Source organism: Psittacula echo (genome assembly GCF_963264785.1).
Source record: "Psittacula echo genome assembly, chromosome: 2".
Lineage (NCBI taxonomy): Eukaryota > Metazoa > Chordata > Aves > Psittaciformes > Psittacidae > Psittacula > Psittacula echo.
The window spans coordinates 71,933,846-71,946,412 of NC_137737.1; the positions used below are offsets into that span (position 1 = coordinate 71,933,846).

Below are 12,567 nucleotides of genomic sequence, written 5' to 3' on the forward strand. Positions count from 1 at the left end.
TATGTAAAAATATGTAATGCTCAGGAATATGCTACCTTTAAAAATTTTCAGTTCCATCTAAATCTCAGGGTGTAAGAGCAGCCCACAAAAGCCTTTTTGGATGAAAATGTTTGATCAGCTTAAGTAAGGGTTAAGGTTACGGGCTTTTTGTTGTACTGTATGACTTTGTTTCTACAGATCTACTCATTCACAGTATGAATACTTCCCTCTCTAAGGATTCTTCTTTTCCCTCCCATCTCTTCCAGGTTTTCAGTACTTTGCTTTCTTCAGTCAAATTTACCTTTCTTCAAAACTTCAGCTTGAGACCTCTGTTCCCAAAGTCCTCTCCTCCTCTCCATTTCTCCCTGCCAATCCCAGCCCATGCCACAGCTTTTTCCTCTTTGTGGGAAAAGACAGCAAGTGGTAGCTGGGAGTTTCTAGAAGACCTTTCCCAGACAATCCCTTCAGCGAGGAAGTCGAGGAAAACTAGGAAGCAACTGATCAGGCAAAATCACAAGCTCACAAAAGGAAGCACAGAGAAGATAGATCAGGTTTCCATGGGGTGAGTACAGAAGTACCACCTAGCAAGTGCAGAGAGGGACAAACACAAAAAACAGTACAACAGATAAGACTTAACTAGCAAGAGCATCTCAAGTAACAAGAAGTCATTCAGCAAGTACGTCAGTGGTAAGAGGAAGTCAAAAGCAAGTGGGTTACTCATCAGAGAGAGAAAGCCATTGACTGATGCTGAGAAGTCTCAGAGTGGCTCAGGCCTTTTTTGCATCTGGCTTGGCTGAAAAAGATCACTTATAATTAGGTAATTGACATAATACATATGAATGTAAAGGGAATAAGGTTTCAGCCTGGACTGCGACAGAATCAGTTGCAGGGGTACTTGAATAACTTAGAGGTGTTCAAACCAGCTGGCTGGCTGGACTTCATGCCGAGGTACAGAAGGAAGTGGCTCAAACAGCGTTGGAAATGTCAGGGAAGGAGGCCAAGGACCCTGCAGATAGAAAAAGACAAAACCGATCCCTATCTTTAAAAAGGGCATTTAAAAAGAAAGAAAGAAACTGTCCAGCCAGCCATTTTTTCCCCTTAAAAGCACCTAGAAATAGGCTTGGCTTTTTTAGCCTGAAATAGACACATTATTTGTAAACAGATAGAAGGAAACAATGAGATAAGCAACTATTGACATGGACTTTGTCAACAGAAAGTTGGGATAAACTTCGGCAAATTTCCTTTGGCAATAGAGGAATTGGCTTGTTATGGGAAAAAGAGCAAGGGCCACAGTCATCTGTGCCTTGAGTAGGCTCTGCACATTTGTTCATGAATGAGGGAGCTCAATTTATGTGAAAAATGTGGGTATTGGATACGAAATTGTGGAAAGCACAGTTGTCAGTGGTTTATTGGCAAACAGGATTATAGATTCAATTCCAAAAGGGTCTATCCTGGATGTTTCATTAGCAGCCTTCAAAGATGGCATTAACTGGGGAGCAACTGCAAGTACACTGAAAGATGAAATTAGAATTAAAAATATTCCTAAAAAATTGCTTGGAAAACACAGAATGTGACTGAGAAGAGAGGAGTTGTTCTTGCAGGCAGGGTTAACTCCCTGTACACACAAAGGCTGGGGCACAGCAGGCAGCAGCTGATGGGAAACCAGAGAGCTAGGGCAATCCCTAGCCAAGAAGACAGCAGAAGAGGACAAATTACAGCTGCTTGTCATATTGAAAACATGGCATAGGGACATGGTAACAGGCATCAGATGTAAAAGGGTGCTGCAACACAGGAAGAGAAAGAGAAGACTTTCCTAGGCAGGGAGTACCAGGTTCTCCTTTCACCCAGGAGTATTTAGATCAGATGGGAGGGCAATGGAGCTGGTGAAGGGCCCAGAGCACAAGTCTTACGAGGAACAGTTGAGGGAACTGGGGTTGTTTAGTCTGGAGAAGAGAAGGCTCGTGGGGACCTTATGACTCTCTATAGCTACCTGAAAGGCAGATCGAGTGAGGAAGTGGCTGGTCTCTTCCCCTTTAGTAACCAGTGATAGAACAAGAGGTAACAGCCTCAAGCTGTGACAGGGGTGATTAGACTGGGTATTAGGGAAAATTTCTTCACCAAAAGGGTGATCAGGCATTGGAACAGGCTGCCTAGGGAAGTGGTGGAGTCAGTGTCCGTGGAAGTGTTCAAAAACCATTTAAATGAGGCCCTATGTGACATGGTTTAGTGGTAGTCTTGGCAGTCCTGGGGTAACAGTTGGACTTGATGATCTTAAAGCTTTTTCCAACCTGGTTGGTCCCATAAACCTCTGGGGAGGCTGTTGGGCTGCTCTGGTGCCAAGCATCCCTCTGAGCAGTGCTGAGGAAAGCCCTACAAAAGGGATCCAGACCCACCAGTAGATTGGAAACCTTTCTGGTGTCCTGTGTAAGAAAAGGAGCTAAAGGGAGGAAGATGTACAGTACTCTCTCGCAGAGACTGGCTCAAGTAAATGAAAATCCACCAGCAACTTGCTCTTCCATTTATACTCAATAATGATGCCAGTCCTAATGCATGCAAGTATCTTCTGCTCACTAGCCATGTTGATGTGCAGAAGCCTATATTGATCTGTTGTCTCTCTTTCCCTTCTCACAAAGGAAAAACATAACTGCTCAGTTCAGTAATGCATGGGCTATGCTTCATGATGAAAATAGTTGGAGACATTTACACACTGAAGTAAATTTAGCTTAACGTAAAAATAACCTTCACAAATTTGAAATGTCTGTTTCACAATTAACACAAGGTATTGGTATGATTTAAATTTTTTAAGTGGGTACTAATTTCACAGGCTGACTGAAGCAACACAGGTACATCTCGCATCTCTCCATATCTCACAAACGCTCCCTTCAACTGCGGGTTCTTCCCCGCAGGTCTGGTCCCGCTCCGGACTCCCCTCCTCAGTCCCCACTGGCTGCTCCCGCAGCGGTGCCTCCAGCCCCGCCAGCTGTAGCTGCGCTGCATTATTAAAGGCATACCGCTAAATAATTGATATGGAAATAAGAGCGCGCTGCAGATCCAGCGCACCTCTCTCCATCCCCGGCCCTCTACACCGTCCATCCGCCTACCCGCTCCGGTACCTGCCCCAGCCCGCCGGCCGAGCGCGACCACGGGGCGGCGCGGAGCCCGGCCCCGCACCTCCTTCCCTTCCCTCCCCGCCCCGCGGCGCCGTCCCGCCCCCGGCCGCGGCGGGTCCCTGGAGGGGGCCGGGCCGGGCCGGCTGCGCGGCGCGGCGGGAGCAGGTGCGGCCGCCCGGCACCGGGGGGCGGAGCGGAGGGCGGTGGCGGCGGGGCCGAACCGGGCGGGCAGGTGGGGGCTGCGGGGAGGAGGAGGGAGAGGGGTCGGGCGGGTTGTCCGCTTCTGGAGGTGCGGCCGACGGCACGGCGCGGGTCGGATCGGCGAGTGGGCGGGCTGCCGCGGGAGGCGCACGGCGGTGGCGATCCCCGCAGCCCGGGCCGCGGAGAGGCCGGCGGGGCCCCTTGCTGCGGAGACAGATGTGCGGGACGCGGGGCTGCGAGGGGCCGGCGGGGGGGTGCTGGGGGCTGCCGCCGCCGCTGCTGCCGCGGCCGGAGGGGGACCCTTAGCTGTGCGGGAAGCGGGGAAGCCGCGTCGGGAGCTGTTATTTTCCTCTCCTCCTTCCTTTGCCTTCCCTCTGCTCCCTCCTTCTCCTCCTCCTCACCAAAACCGGGAGAGGAGGCGTGTTCGTAGAGCCTTGCTGCACCGGTTTTGCTTGGTTTGTTGTTGCAGGCTTTGGTTAGCAGGGTGGTGGTGGCGGCTTTTCTTTTTCCTTTTCTCCCTCCACTCCTTCTCCCTCCCTCTCCTTTGGCCCATTGCATGCTCGGATCCGGCTGGATCCTTCCTTTTATTTTCGGTGGTGCCACTCGGAGGGGGGAAGGGAGAGTTGGGATGAGTGCAGCTTGACGCACAGGCAAGGGGAGGGGGGGCACCGCTGGCAGCTGCAGCGGTTCGTGGCCGCAGAGTGCGGGTGAGGAAGGGAGCGAGCGAGGGGATCGGTGCCTGCCCCTTTCTTCGCCCCTCTCCTTCCTCCCCTCTTTTCCTTCCCTTCCCCCCCCCCGCCCCTTCATCCGTCTCCTGCCGGGTCCGGCTAGGAGCGTGTGTGCAATATATTACGTTGTAAGGTGTGTGTGTGTGCGTGGAAGAGAGGAAGGGAAGAAAGGAAGGAAGGACTCGCGAGGGAGCCGGGGCTGCCCCAGCTCCCCCCTATGTGAGCCCCCCCGGGTGGCTGGATGGCGATAGACCGGCGCCGCGAGGCGGGCGGCGGGGGCCGGCCGTTGCCGGAGGAGAACGGCTCGGTGCCGGGAGCCGGAGGAGGGGGCGCCGCCGTTCCCCCGGGGCCGCCCGCCGCGGGCTCCGCCGGGGCCGAGATCCAGGCGGTGCCGGTGCCATCGCCGCCCGCCGCCGCCTGCAGCCCGCTGCTCCTCGACTACGATGGCTCTGTGCTGCCTTTTCTCGGGGGGCTGAGCGGCAGGTACCAGCGGGCCCTGGTACTGCTCACCTGGGTCCCAGCTCTCTTCATCGGCTTCAGCAAGTTCTCGGACTCCTTCCTCCTGGACCAGCCCGACTTCTGGTGCCGGGAGGCGGACGGACAAGGCAACTGGAGCGTGTCCTTGGCGCCGAGCCACACCAACCGCAGCGATAACGGCAGCATCTTCCCGCCGCCCGGGCTGCCCACCCCGGCGGGGGGCAACGCCAGCGAGTGCGACTGCCACGAGTGGCACTACCGCATCAGAGCCGGCCTCGTCCAGAACGTCGTGAGCAAGGTGAGAAAGGCGGATTCCGTCAGGCCCCCCACCCTGTCTTGCCCTCACGGACCCCCTCGGCCCTACCCTGGCCCCAGTCAGCACCCCGCTCATCCCAAGATGAAGGAAGCAGCTGGACACAATGCGGATCTGTCCGTTTGTGCTGCTGCCGAGTAGGTCAGTTGTCCTGTGGGTTACCCTCCGACTGGGAGTAAATCTCATGTCCCTGCAGTCGTTTCCCTCCTAGGGTGTCACTCCAGGTGTCCATCCCGTGGGTTTGTTACCTGGGCACTGTTTGCTGCACTGAGCTGGAAGTTCTGATGTGGGATCCTTGGTGACTTTTTGGGATCCCAGCAATGGCACCTGTGCTGTCCTGGACGTCTGTGAGAAAGACTCTGAGGGCCAGAGTGAGGGGAAAGGGCTGTGGAGAAGGCTCTGCTGGTGATATCCCTCATCTTTGTGCAAGGGTACTAATGCAGGCGTACAAACCTAAAACCAGGTTGAATTTTAGGGAAGCTGATGAGACGATCACTGTTGGGAGGAAAATGAGACGAAGTTCTACTGAATTCTCTTTGTTTACTTATTCTCTTCATAACTGCTTCAGTAGAACAATAAAGGAAGGAATGTCTCACACAAGTTGTTGTACTCCAGAGGCAGAAGCGCATGCTGCTCTGTTTTGTGCTGCCTAACATTAATAGCTAAGGTGGAAAAATTCTAGTGAGGAGGGTTGCGCTGCTTTCTGCTCTTACTTCATATTTGCTGAGTAGTGCATGCAAAATAAAAGGCCTTTTCACCTGAAAGCTTTGGTTTGTGTATGGTACCAGTGCTGTGAAAGCCCTGCCGCCTGTGGATGGGCCTCTTTCGTGTGAACAGGCAGCTGGAACTCCTGGAAATCTGAAATGAAACTGTTACACCACGAAAGTAGTTCCTTTAATCTCAAGACCCCCTCCTAAGATCAGCAAAAATTACTTCCTGCCTGAGGGCAGTGTTTTGTATTAACTGTGTTTGTCTAGTTGGGAGAAAGAAACGCAGCGATAATCAGATGATTGTGCTTTGGGTAACTGGCACACATTTGCATTTGATTGTTGAAAATCATTTTGGTTTCTCTTTGTGTCCCTTGAAAGCATGGGCAACAGGGGAAAAACAGGTAAAGCAAATCCCTCAAAACCTTAAATCCAGAATGGATTTAACCCAGCTATGCTCCTTTCTTGAGAAAAACACAGGCACAGGGTGGACTTGAGTGGTTTGTGATATAGAAGTGTATAATAAAATCTGACATTTAAGAGAGGCAGTTTTTTTTCTGTTTATAACCAGAGACTGAGCTATTCATATGTTTTAGGGTTTAACACTGAAGCTTAAGTGTGAAAAAGAAAAAAAATCTTGAAATGTTCCTTTTTAGTGTAAAACTGCAACAAAAAAAAAATCTTTTTAAATGGTGGAGTCTTTTGAAGGTCGTTGTCAAGTTGGCCACAAAAGGTCAAGGGAGAGTTAAGTTAAGAGAGTTAAGGCCATTGTGCATGCTTCTTTAAAAATAATAAAAAAAGTGTTCTTTGGAAGAACTTGCGGTAAAGGGCAGATCAATTTTAAGGGGTAAATAAACATCTGTGGTCCCTGCTGTCTTGTTTTCTATTAGAAAGAATAGTAATCATCTTTTGAGACTATGGGTTTTTCCAATGTGGAGCTTTTATTTTTGTTGTAGGCTCGCTTCCAGAAACTTGGCATCTTTTTTGGCTTTGATTTGTAATCCCATCTAATTATAATAAGATTGTTTTCTTGGGGTCAGGATTCCGCCTTAGTTCGTGCTTTGATTTTGTTTGGGGTGTTTTCTGAGTGGCTGTGCTGTCTCTTTGTATCCCAGTGAAGAAAAAAAAGGGAAAACCCAGGCAGAATGTCAATGTAGCTTAATTTGGGCTTACTTTCATATCAACCCTCAGGAGCTCTGATACTGTGGGAGCAATTCTTGTAACTGCTGACTCCTCTTACATGCATCTTCACTGTCCTTTGTGGGAAAGAGCTGCCCTGGATGAATTCAGAAGACTGAATGTTCAGATCTCTCTTAACTCCCCTCAAAAATACATTTGTTTCTGTAATGTATTAAGCAATGTTCTCATCTTTCTAAAGAGAGTTTTATTAAATCTTAGTCTAACGTAGACTCATCTGTGTAGTAGCCAGGGGTTATATTGAAATATCATAAAGACAGCCAAAAGTATATTAACAAAAAATGCACTTTTGTTTGGCCAGTAAATCCTGTTGTTCTCATCTTTAACGGTCCAAATTAATCACTGGGTGAATACTCCATCATTGCTTTGTCTGCAGAAATGATTAAAAAATTGTGGTCATTTAGCAGAAAGCGTATTTCCTGCTCTGCATTTTGTTGATGTACATGCGCATGAGACTGCGCTGTGAGACTGTTCCTCAGGGGCAGATAGCTGTCCTTTGTGTTAAGTTTCACCATCTCTATAGCCTCTCTCTTAATGTGGAGACCCTTCATCAGATGATGTCTCTCTGCGCAGGCTTTCTCAGCTCTGCCTTCCGTGGTGCCCATTTGCTCCCATCCTTTGTCCTGCTGGGATTGATGGAATGAAGATCTTGCTTTTTCCAGCTCTGCTGTGTGCTTTGCTTAGCCCTGCTTGTCTTTAAGGCTTTGCTGGAGCCAGGGATGGCCTTGCACCTTTCATAGAGGGTGGCATTGCCATGCTAGGTGCTGCCATTATCCTGACCTCCTTGGCTGAGTCACTGGGAACGGTGCTTTTTATAGTGCTGCCAGTCATTAGAACTGGAAATGGTAATAAAGGACATACTGCTTATTATTTAACACTGTTGAAATACATATAGTGAAGAGGTCAGATGCATAATTTAACCACAGGAATTCCAGTGGCCACATTAAATCACCCATCTAAGCTAATGTCCTGACTTGGTACATAAATCTTGGACTTTAACTTGGTTTGTACATAAATATCTTCTTTTAGGACAATTCACTTGTAAGGCTTTTTCACTGCTAAATGCTTCTTTGAGGATTTTAATCTGTTCTTTATCACAACATCACAATTATCACACTGCTTTAAACAGTTCATGTATATTGTTTGAGAGAGATGTAGCCTGAACTAGCTTTTAGGCAAAAGGCTAATGAAAAGACCAACCCTGTCTTAAATGGTCCATGTATCTTGCCACTGTCCAAAGAAAGGATGCTGAGGAATACTGTCCTTTTTTTGCCTTAGGGGAAACCCTGAGGTCCCACTTTACCCGTTTGCAAAGTTATGCTTCAAGTAAGTTATTAGTGTTCGCGCAATACGCAACATAATGACAACTAAACATACGTTAGCCGTGAAGCCTAGTGGGAAGCTGGAGTGTGTACTTAGCAGGGACTTTTCTAACTCTCTCATTAACTTATTTAGTGCCTGGATCTTCTGACCGTATGCAAAGCCAGCTGTAATCTTGGGGCAAAGTTTTCACTGAAGCTCTTGGTTACGGGATTCATGGTTGCTGGATTTTTTCCTTCCGTTACTAGGATGACCTGTCCATTGTGTTCGGTTGCATTATGTGGTGGGGTGGTTTGTTGTTCTGGATGCTAATTTGTATAATGGACCCCAAAAGCTGACGATGGGCAAGGACCAAAGCTTGATTAAATTGCAGAGGTTGATGGCACAGCGTCCCTCTGCAGGCACCTGCAGAGTTCCAGTTCGTTCCACCTCTTGGGGGTGGCGTAGAGGGAAGTGGTTAGTTGAAGGCTGCGTTTTAATCACCCAGAGCAATTATGTAATAATATTTCATGTCTAGTCACAAGGGAATTCCTGTTGTGGCTGCCTTTCTGCTCCAGATGCCTTGTTTTGCTGCAGTGCTGTTCTCTTGGCTCTCAACTTCCCACTTGATTTGGGTTGAGTCATCTTCTTTCCCAAGTAACATGCCATCATTTTACTTATTGCCACTGGTTCAATCATTCTTGTGCCAGTTTGGCTTAGCCTGCCAAAAAAGTAGAGCTTAATTCAGGAGAGCCAAAAGGTCTAGGGGCAGTGCTTTCTTGGTGTGAACTTGGATTGATTTGGGCTGTGATGTGATGTTTTTTGCTTCTGCAAGGGGAGATATCTGTGCCCTGTCAGCCTTTCTTTCCCTTGCTTTTATGGCAGTTCTGGCACTTTCTGGATATACCTCCAGCTGCTTCAGCTCACTGACCTGATAGAAAACTCTTCTTTAAATACTTTTTAAATATTGTTTTTTTGTTTTCTTGTTTTTCTGCTGGGTTAATGAAGTGAAATGGCTCTGTGCAGTGGCACATGCCCAAGACTGTGGTGGTGTCTCATGGGCTTACTGCAGATATCTGCAAGTAGCCAGAAGTGGTGCAACAAACAAATCTGTGTGATGATTTGGCACTGCTTTTGAGGTGATAGTTCTTGGTGTAAGGGATAGGCATGCATTTAAAGTGGACTTTCAGAATATAGAGTTAGTTAATTTGAAGGGATTACTCTGTTTTGGGCTTAGCGCTTAAACCACGACAACTCTGACAAAGTCCTTCCCAAAATAAGAGCTGTGCCACCCTTACCTCCTATTTGTGCCTGGCATCTCACTTGTTTCTGCATATCCTCCAGTTGGCTGGTCTCTGCAAGGAGACTTCAGAAATGCTGATGCTTCTCTTTCTTACCTGCAACTGCCAGGATTTGTCTTGTCAGTGTTGGTTCCCAGCTGACTGGCTTCTGTCTAGTCCCAAATCAATGAAAACCTCCAGCTATTGTAGCCAGTCCAGTAGCTGTGTCAAAAGCAGCGAGACTGAAGCTAATAATCACCCATGCCTTTTCTTCTCTTACACAGATTGAAGGAGATGTAGGGACCTGCAAGGCAAACACTTGCCATGGGCAAACAGAATATTCATAATTTCTTTGTGACAAGGCTTTGAAGCGACTCTGCTCCTAACGGGTGGTGAAAGGGTCAACAAGCCCCTGTGGTCAGAGGTATCTAGAGATACTGGCAGACCAGAGCAAACTTCTATTACTTCTTTTTTTATGGCTTCCTCAGCTATGGGAGAGATACCAAGTTTTTCCCCCCCCCCCCTCTTCCCTCTGCGAGCTAGCTGATAAAGTTAGTGGTTGCTGGTCTGAGTGCTTGCTGGCTTGAAAAATCTGCTTGTTAAAGAGGGAGCAAGGAGAGCTGACGGCCTGTCCTGCTGCAGTTGCAGTGTGTATGGGCAGGCCCCATAACACAGTGATGGGGAGCCTCCTGGTTATCAGGGCACTGCTGAACAACACCCTAAAACAACACGGTGAGCTTCTGTCTGAGTGGCATGAAGGAGGGGCATGGCTGGTTTGGGAACAGTACCTGCAACTTCCCTGGAGTGAAGAACTGTCCTCTGTCTGCCTGGAAACAGCAAATTATCAGGTGCTTCAGGCAACCAAGTAGAATGCAAACAGACTACAAATACTTGTTCAGTGAGCTTAGATACCGTTTTTATTTATTGGGGGGGGGGGGAGCACTTTATGTAGGGGACAAAAAATTCTGAAGCAGTTGGTCAAGAGAACAGAGACTGGGTTAACAGCAGTCCCGACATGAGAACTCAGGTAGTCTTAGCTTTTATCTGGTATGGGTTTTTTTTTCCACTAGCCGGAATGCACGTGGAGTTAATGTTTATTATCATCCTTAAAATAATGTGCTTTGGATACAGTAAACTGATTCCAGACTACCATAAATAGTTTGTAGCATTGGTAGAACTAACAATGTTCTTCCGGGAAGGTAATTCTATATTGAAGTACCTTAAAGTCATTCTCTGCTTTCCAGGACTTGCTGTTTAGCCTTTCATACTCCTCGTTTTCTGTGTGTATGTCAAACAACTGCCTTTTTCCTTTTTTTATCCTCCTGGGTGGACGTGATGTTTGAAAAGGTTGGGGTTTTTTTTGGTTTTGTTTCCACTCCCTATTACATCCTGTATCTCAGTCATTTGGTTTAAATATATGGACCCTGCCCGTGCTGTGGCAGAAGATGCAGGCTACAGTGTTTATTTCCTGCTGTTTAGGCAGTCTAAAACTAAATTTCTGAAGTGCACTAACAGTTTTACCTCTTCTTACTCTAGCTACAAGAGTGTGATTATAAAAGATGACCTCATGTGTTTCTTAAAGTATTTGTCAAAGAGGGGGAACTGGCGCTTAGGAAGGCATCTAACTTGGAGACAGTTCTGATGGTAATGCTGAGATAAGGGTTACAGGCCAGCTGAACATGAAGGGGATAATTTTTTAATGAAATAACATCTGGAATAGCAGTAGGCTTAGAGTGTTCCTTAACTAAAAAACTTTTGGCCATGCTAATGGTGCAAAGTCTGAAATTTAAGCTTTCCAAATGAATGGTAGAAAGCTGCTAAATTTAGAAAACCCTGAAAGGGATCCAGTGCTTCTGTGTACCTTGTTCGTTTGTTTTCCCTGTCAGCCTATTTGTTTCTGCCTGGTTTCCCCTCTGCTACCTGGCATCCCTGCTTGGGACAGTTGCTCTCACTCTCTCCTTTTCATACTCCTTCCTCCTCCTGCTCTTCTGCAGCACAGCCTGGCTGGTGTTGGGTTACCCGCAAGTAACTGTGGAATTCATTAGGCTGGGATCTTGCTGTAGAAGAAAGGAGTGGGGTTTGCTGTAGACAGTGTGTAGAAGATGAGAACTCTATTGTGGAAAGATGCTGCTGCAGCTTTGCAGCAATGCTGAGTTTTCAATTCTTGCACTGAATTCCTTCAGAACATCTTCTCTTGAGCTGTGGTCGCCTCAACTCTGAAATGTGTGCTTAGCTCTCATAATGTAATTCGGGTTTATATTTTTTTTTCCAGTTGACTTTTGACAGTGGGTAACCTTGTGTGTACTCTGAATTCCCTTTTAAAGTCAAGGGGGCAGGAAGGGACCTGAAGGAAGGAGAAAGGACACTCAGGCTCCTTCCAGAATGTGTCATTGGGGTGTGTTGCAGAAGTATCCAGGCAAAACCAGTGCCAGCATCTGATAGCTGCTCAGCGCCATGCTGGAGTCATGCTTGCGCCTGCCCAGTGTGGGTGCTGTAGAGCTTGTCGTGCCACCAACCCATAAAACCTGGCAGGGAGTGATGATTGGTGTGCATGTTGAGTAGCTTCCACCAATCCAGGCCATGTCATACCTGTTGGGAACATGCAGTTAGGTCCGTGCCTATTCCCACATGGTGGGAGATGGATCAGGAGCTGGCTGTGGTGTGTGTCTGTGTTTGAGTGGCAGCTCCTGTCTGCCCTGTGAGCTGGTGAGGCAAGGGCAAATGTGCTCAGGGGATGATGGGCTGAGTAGGACTGACTCCTATGGAGAACGTGTTTTTTCCTTTTTCTTTTTCCTTTTTCTTTTTTTTTTTTTCTTTTTTCTTTTTTTTTTTTGATGTGTTTTTGGTTTTTTTTTTTGTTTGGTTTGATTTGGGTTTTTTAAAATTCTTCTTGTCCTTTTACTCATCTTCTCCCCAGGAAGAAAATTCAACACTTTGGGCTTTAAGATTTTTATTCTGTCTTTTAATTTGAGAGAGCCCCAAATGCCAGTTGCCCTACTGAAACACAAGAACAAAAGACTAAATAAGTGAATATATCCGTATACTCCTTTCTGGGATGCCTGTCTGAATTCACAAGTAGCAAAGCCAGGAGAATCAGGAATGCTACTTATGAGATGCAGGGAAGCGGTATGTTCACCCTGTCCAGCAGCGTGTGATTTATAGTTACCCTTGCGCACTGTTTTCAGAGCAGGGTGGTCTGGTTCTCTGGAAAGGGTTTTTCAGCTTCAGACAGCTGTAGAGGAATTCGTTTTGGCTCAAGTACTGTCTCCAAGTTAC

At 47.6% G+C, this 12,567-nt stretch overlaps 1 protein-coding gene across 3 annotated transcripts in view; it reads left to right on the forward strand.

Annotated features, from left to right (window-relative positions):
- Positions 1–4,259: 4,259 nt before the first annotated feature.
- SLC22A23 (solute carrier family 22 member 23) overlaps positions 4,260–12,567 on the forward strand; it is a gene marked incomplete at its 5' end in the record, with an annotated part of 111,537 nt that continues 103,229 nt past the window's right edge. For all 3 annotated transcript variants that reach the window (XM_080611197.1, XM_080611196.1, XM_080611198.1), the window contains one exon: positions 4,260–4,793. In XM_080611197.1, coding sequence (XP_080467323.1) covers positions 4,260–4,793 — 534 coding nt within the window. The remainder of the gene's footprint in view (positions 4,794–12,567) is intronic.